The 6,000-nt window shown below is 37.9% G+C and overlaps 1 protein-coding gene across 1 annotated transcript; it reads right to left on the bottom strand.

Moving 5' to 3' along the window:
- Nucleotides 1–283: 283 nt before the first annotated feature.
- On the bottom strand, nt 284–4,921 carry LOC7480454 (ubiquitin domain-containing protein DSK2b). The gene is made up of 8 exons (XM_002306389.4): nt 4,451–4,921; nt 3,372–4,127; nt 2,681–2,892; nt 2,491–2,604; nt 2,045–2,103; nt 1,883–1,911; nt 852–941; nt 284–753 (listed from the first exon to the last, which is right to left on the bottom strand). Exons 1-8 carry the CDS (start codon nt 4,689–4,691, stop codon nt 605–607), a joined length of 1,650 nt encoding a protein of 549 aa, XP_002306425.1. The 5' UTR covers nt 4,692–4,921; the 3' UTR covers nt 284–604.
- Between the last annotated feature and the right edge of the window lie 1,079 nt (nt 4,922–6,000).

Raw genomic sequence — 6,000 nt, 5'->3', positions numbered from 1 at the left:
AGACATTCTTTATATTTTGTTCAAATTTTTTTTAACAGGCCTGGGTGGGGTTTTTTTAGTTCAAATAAATTTTTGAGCAGGCCACCGCGTAACACGGGCTCCCATCCTTGCGGATTTCATTACTGTCACAGACGCAACAAGGGCCTCCTTCCTGCATTCACTTCCTTCTACCGTTACCAAAACTACCTTAGCAGTGTCTTTGTTGCACACCACGAGCCAAGATTAGGAAACACATGTAAAATTTAAACGGGCACTAAATAGTAAATACTCCCAACAAATGAAATTAATTAGGAAATAAGTGAAGAAAAGATAGAATAAGGGATGGTAGGGCTGTGAATTCCTCACGTCCCAATAAGATTTTCAAACAATTCATATGACAAATCGTAATATAAGGTATGTACAATGACACTTGCAGCCTGACACCTCACAAGAGACAGAGAAGAAATGGGATTATCCAACAATCATTGGCACACAGAGATCGTTCACAGCCCTTTACTACCATAATTGAAATTATTCATACTGAAAACTGCGGGCTTGAAGGTAACTCATGTCATAAACTGACCAACTCGACGCTAACCACGAAAAAAGATGGAGTATGAATCAACTATTGACCAGTGCTTCCCAAAAGTCGCTCCACTGCAGCATGGACATTCCCTGCAGTTGCAATTAGTGCTCGTATATTCTCTTGTGTGTCAAAGAAACCCATTTCTTGAAGCTGTGACAACTGGGTCGCGTATAGTTCTTCTGGGGGCACTGGGTATGCAGAATGTAATGAGTGCAAAGCAGACAAAACTTAATAGCAACATTACAAAACCCGAAAAGGAAAAGAAAAACACGGAAGGAATAGTAACCATTTGATCTGTTGGGAACAGCCAGGCTGCCAGCCCCAAGCCCACCAAACATATTCATTAACATCTCCAAACCAGCATTGTTGGTTGTTCCTGCAAATGCGGCAACAGTACAAACCCATAATTGAACAAATAATCCTCTCAAGACAAAAGGAGAGCTCCTTTTTTCTCCTTATTGGGAGGATCCTGGGAGGGAAATATGTGAGAGAAGAGTCCACTATAACCATGGACGCCCACAAATGAGGTTTAACATTTACGCTACAGTTGTGGATCCAACATGGACCCCAGAGCAATCGAAGGCATTAACACAGCAGAAGTATTAACCATTTATGGTGCAGCTATGAGCGAAAGATAGAATTCTCAAACCGCAGGTCCATTCCTTTTAAAACTGCAGGTAATTCATTATGATGGACATAATATACTCACATTTCTTGCATAATAGCTTACATATATCCTTTTAAAACTGCAGGTAATTCATTATGATGGACCTAATATACTCACATTTCTTGCATAATAGCTTACATATATCCTTTTTACTGATAAAAACTAAAAAGTAAATAAACTCAAAGGTTGCTCACTTGTGTTTTATCATATTTCTCTTTGTTAGAAAATAACCTGTGTTATCCATATTTATAACACCAGAAAAGCCACTACAAGTTCACAGAATCTTTCACGTACATCGTATGCAAGCCCCAAAGAGTTTGACATGGACACAGAGAAATGTTGAGACATCATATACTAAAATTTTAATGCTGTCAATTTCCTTAAAAATAAGAAATAAAATCCTCTGCTGCCTAATATTTCAGAAATTAAAGAATTCAAATGACAGAAAACTATGCTGTTAATGAAACAATGACAAAGATATTAAGCCAATTTTAAAAATTTCTAAATTAAGGCCTGCCTACCAGACAATTTGCAGTTTGAATCATGTAAAGACAGTTGAAAGGGGAAAAAAAACATATCAAAAGTAATCACAAGACATAGTTTCAACCAAAAGAAAAGACACGGTATATTATAGGTGATATCTTCAATACCTGTACCAGCACCAGTCTGACCTTGTGCCCTGCAATGGAGCATCGAGTTAGCCAACCAAAAAAGAAGCTACTGATAGCTACTAATCAATATGAAATCTAAAACCATAGCTACCCCACGCGACTTATAGACAAACTAAGAAAATAAATTGCACCATCACTTACAGGGTTGACTGTCGCTGACCAAGTTGAGACATAAGAGATTGCTGGAAAGTCAAAAGTTGCTGCAAGAAGAGAAATCAAATAATGGCTTAAGCTTACTTTTGAAAACTGTATGGGCACTCTTTTCCAGATTAAATATAATTCACAAAAAAAAAATATTTGTTGCTATTAAGCCACTAGTTAAAGCTATTGACCAACAAAAAATTGCAAATGCCCATGAACAGCATGAAGAAGCATATAATACTCAATGTCTACTTGCTTCCAAGCCTATAGTTTGGTTGTGGTAGTGGCTGTGGCTGTGGCTGTGGCGCCGGCAGTGGTGTGTGTGTGTGGTGGGGGGGGGGGGGGTAGGGGGGTGTTTTGTACAAGTGCTTTGCGGGCATCTACATGTGTTCATTAGAGAGGGGAGAATCTAAGGGCGTGCACAAACAGCTGTAAAGTTCTTATACCTGCATTGTCTCAGGAGACGTCAATTGACGAAGAAATTCTGGGTTTTGCATCATTTCTCTTAGTTGAGGATTGGAATCAAGCATGCTACGGAGTTGGGGATTCATACCAAGAATCTGAAACTTGATTGATATTAGTAAGAAGGAAATTTCACCCACAAGAGTTTTACCAAGCAACATGATAAATTTATACCTGGTTCATGTACTGAGGGCTGGACATGAAGCTTTGCATCATTTGTGAAATAGCTGGATTTTGCATCAACTGGCTCACCATAGCAGCATCTGGCATAGCACTAAACATATTGTCAAGATCAGGGAGACCAAGTCCACCTAGCCCAGTAGGTGCCTGTGGCCTAGTATCACTGGTGGGATTCGACCTTGTGGTGTTAGTTTGGGCACCTCCACCTGTCAGATTTATACAGAGTGTACAGTTAATTAAAACAAGCATTTAATATATAATCTGCATTATGAAAACAAAGCATAAATGAAGCAAGAAAATATTTACTTTTAAGACCACAAAAGTTGAAATTCCTCTTATCAAGCTGTTAAAAAAATCAACAAGTTATCTTGTAAATAGTTTTAGATTGACAAGAAAAGGATCCATACAACACACTGACTAGCAACAAACAAGTTGTGCCTCTTGCATTGGTATGTAATTTTGTCATATACAAACTGAAATGTTACAGAAAAGTATCAGTAATTGCAATTTCCAACATAGTGAATTTCACACGTTATCAGGTTAAAAAGAATACAAGAAGGGGAGATAGAGGTGAGCAAGGAGCAGAATAACATACACCGCACATAGGATTAAACTAAACTGCTCAATCTAACCTCCTCCTAAATAACTTCAATACGGTAAGAAGAGAAAGAGAGAGAGAGCTTACTGCTCCAAGGGTTGGGAAGTGGGTTGGTATTTGGAGCAGGAGAACCAGTGGTGGTTTCAGAACTGGTAGTTGACAAATTAGTTGATCCATCTCTGGCCTGGTTCCCAGTTTGGGTCCCTAAAAGAGCTGCAAATGGGTTTGCACTATCGCCTCCAGCATTTCCAGCCATTGTAGTTGCATTAAGAAATGGCTCTTGAACAGTTTCATACATGCGCCTCAGCATGTTGAATCCCTCAGGAGAAGATTCAATGTTGCTCATAGCTCTATCTGTGTTGCGCATCATCTCACGCATGAGCTCTGGGTTTCGTGCAGCTTCAAGTGTTTGACGAAGTGTGCTAGGATCATTAAGTATATGTGCCAGCTCAGGATTTCGGTCAATTATTTCACGCATTTGAGGGTTGTTCATTAGCAAGTTCCGCATGATTTCAGGGTTATTCATTAGGTTCTGAACAACAGGCGTGTTCATTATGTCTCTCATGATGTTGGGGTTCTGAGTCAGCTGTTGCTGCACTTGTTCAAACTCTGGAAGTCCAGCTCCAAGCAAACCACCACTGCCCCCCAAGCCATTTAAACCAAGTCCTGGAAAGAGTGATCCAAAACCAGATCCTCCGAGTTCTCCATCATCAGTAGAGCCAGCAGCTCTAGTATTGGTCGGAGCAGTATTCGAACCTCCAGTATTGGTTGCAGCAGTTGCATTGACTGGTGCAGATGGTGCAAACCCACGAACCAAGTGGACAGCATGATCTGCCTCCAAGCCTATCAACCATTAAATAACAGCGACGTCAAGTTGAGTACCAGCATTCGCATCAAAAAATGCAACATTTTATTTACTAACACCAAAAACCCGTCAATAATTCCTATAAATAATGTCACCTCCGGCCAGCATCGTATTTCCGTACCTCAACAACTACCAATCTGAAATGCTAGCTACTTAATCCCATTAAACAGTTAATTAATCAATTAATTATCCAGATCAATAATTTTAGAGCACCAAAAAATTTAAGAAATTAATCAAATTAAAAAGGAATTTAATTATAATAATGAAAATGAAAATAATTATTGGCTTCTAATTTTATTACCATAGCTTTGTAGAGTTTGATCATCCTTTAAGATCCGACCCTTATAAATCAATCGCTGTTGATCAGACGGCACATCACACTGATTCGCGATAAGCTGCTTAAACGAATCAACGGTTGACGACAAGCTAATTTTGACAGTGAATTTTGAGCCGTTGGAACATCTGATGTTGACATTGACTTCGTCATCTCCACCGTCGGTATCGTTGCTGCCTCCTTCTACATCTCCATTACCGCCTCCCATAGTCCCCTCTCCTTCACGAAGGAGACGGCAAAGCAGGAGAGATATTATTCAATTTGGCTGTTTTGATAACCCTAACCCTAGAAATTGATTATTATTATTTTTTAATCGAAATGAAGATAAGAAATTGGGAGAATTTGTGTTTCTAAGGGCAAAAAAGGGAAGGGGAGAGAGAGAGTAGAGAGTGTGAAAATGGAATTTATAGATCGTGGAAATCGAGGGAGAGAGATTGAATTTTGTTGCTTGTCCTGCTACCCCGGGGGAGGTCCTTCTTCTCTTTCGTGGTCAAACTACAAAATAGTCCCTTGAGAGCTTTTTAATCCCCATGGTGTTTGGGAAAATAGTAGCAACAATTTTTCAAGTTAATATTTACTTTGAAATATATTAAAATAATATTTTTTATTTTTAAAAATTTTAATATCGGCACATCAAGAAATCCAAAAATACCAAAAAAATTAATTTAAAACAAAAAAATCAAAATTTCATTAAACTTTAGTTGCACCGCTACCTCAAACAGACTCTAAATATCTATTTGTCTGAGGTTTAACTCTGAAGATAAACGGTTCCTAAATCTTCTTAGTAGTGTTTGGGTCATAAGAGATGAAGATATAAGAGAAAAATATATTTAAATTGTTATACGTGTGGTGTTGCGGTGTCACGTGTGGTGTTGCGGTGTCAAGATCAAAGAGTCGCCACATAATTGTTTGATTCAAGGTCACTAAGAGACCTGAGTGGACTAGTCTTATCTGAAGTTCCAGGATAAGGAAATTATTGTGGCTAGGGAAGGTATTATCACCCCTAACACACCTTACTTGAGGTAAACTACATTATATAGTTAGGATGTGGTTTAAAGGTGTTGATGGATTCCTAATCGGTGGTTCATCTATGGATCAGAACAAAGATTTACACTCATGAATAAATATGGCATTTCAAATTTATTATGAGCTCGTATGCCCGAGTAAATTCTTATAGAAAGAATTCATGTGAGTGCTTTGACAAGGTTCATTTATCCTGGAAAACAAAAGTTTTTTCCACAACACGTATATTGTGATGAAAAATACTTCCAATTAAAATTGATGAATATCCAAAATAATTCTGATAATTTTTTAGTCAACTCCTAGTACTTAAATATCAACCTACTGATAGGTCCAATATTTATACCAGAATGTTGATCATTAATTTTCAGGAATTAAAATTTTTAGGGTTATAGAAACATTGGCTAAATCCTTAAGGAATTTTACAAACTTATTGTAAATTCCGAAAAAGACACAAAAATTTTCTAAAACAATGCTAAAAAAATTTTCTCTCATTT

Source organism: Populus trichocarpa, chromosome 5 (genome assembly GCF_000002775.5).
Source record: "Populus trichocarpa isolate Nisqually-1 chromosome 5, P.trichocarpa_v4.1, whole genome shotgun sequence".
In the NCBI taxonomy this organism is placed as follows: domain Eukaryota; kingdom Viridiplantae; phylum Streptophyta; class Magnoliopsida; order Malpighiales; family Salicaceae; genus Populus; species Populus trichocarpa.
Note: the sequence above shows the minus strand (reverse complement) of the source record. Positions and strands in the feature narration are given on the sequence as shown.

What these genes read in the sequence shown, in the direction of transcription:
- LOC7480454 (XM_002306389.4), bottom strand. Translation starts at nt 4,691, where the DNA reads ATGGGAGGCGGTAATGGAGATGTAGAAGGAGGCAGCAACGATACCGAC. An exon ending in TCAAACTCTACAAAGCTATG is followed by an intron (nt 4,128 to 4,450) that starts GTAATAAAATTA and finishes AATGGTTGATAG; the next exon opens with GCTTGGAGGCAGATCATGCT. An exon ending in GCCCTCAGTACATGAACCAG is followed by an intron (nt 2,605 to 2,680) that starts GTATAAATTTAT and finishes ATCAAGTTTCAG; the next exon opens with ATTCTTGGTATGAATCCCCA.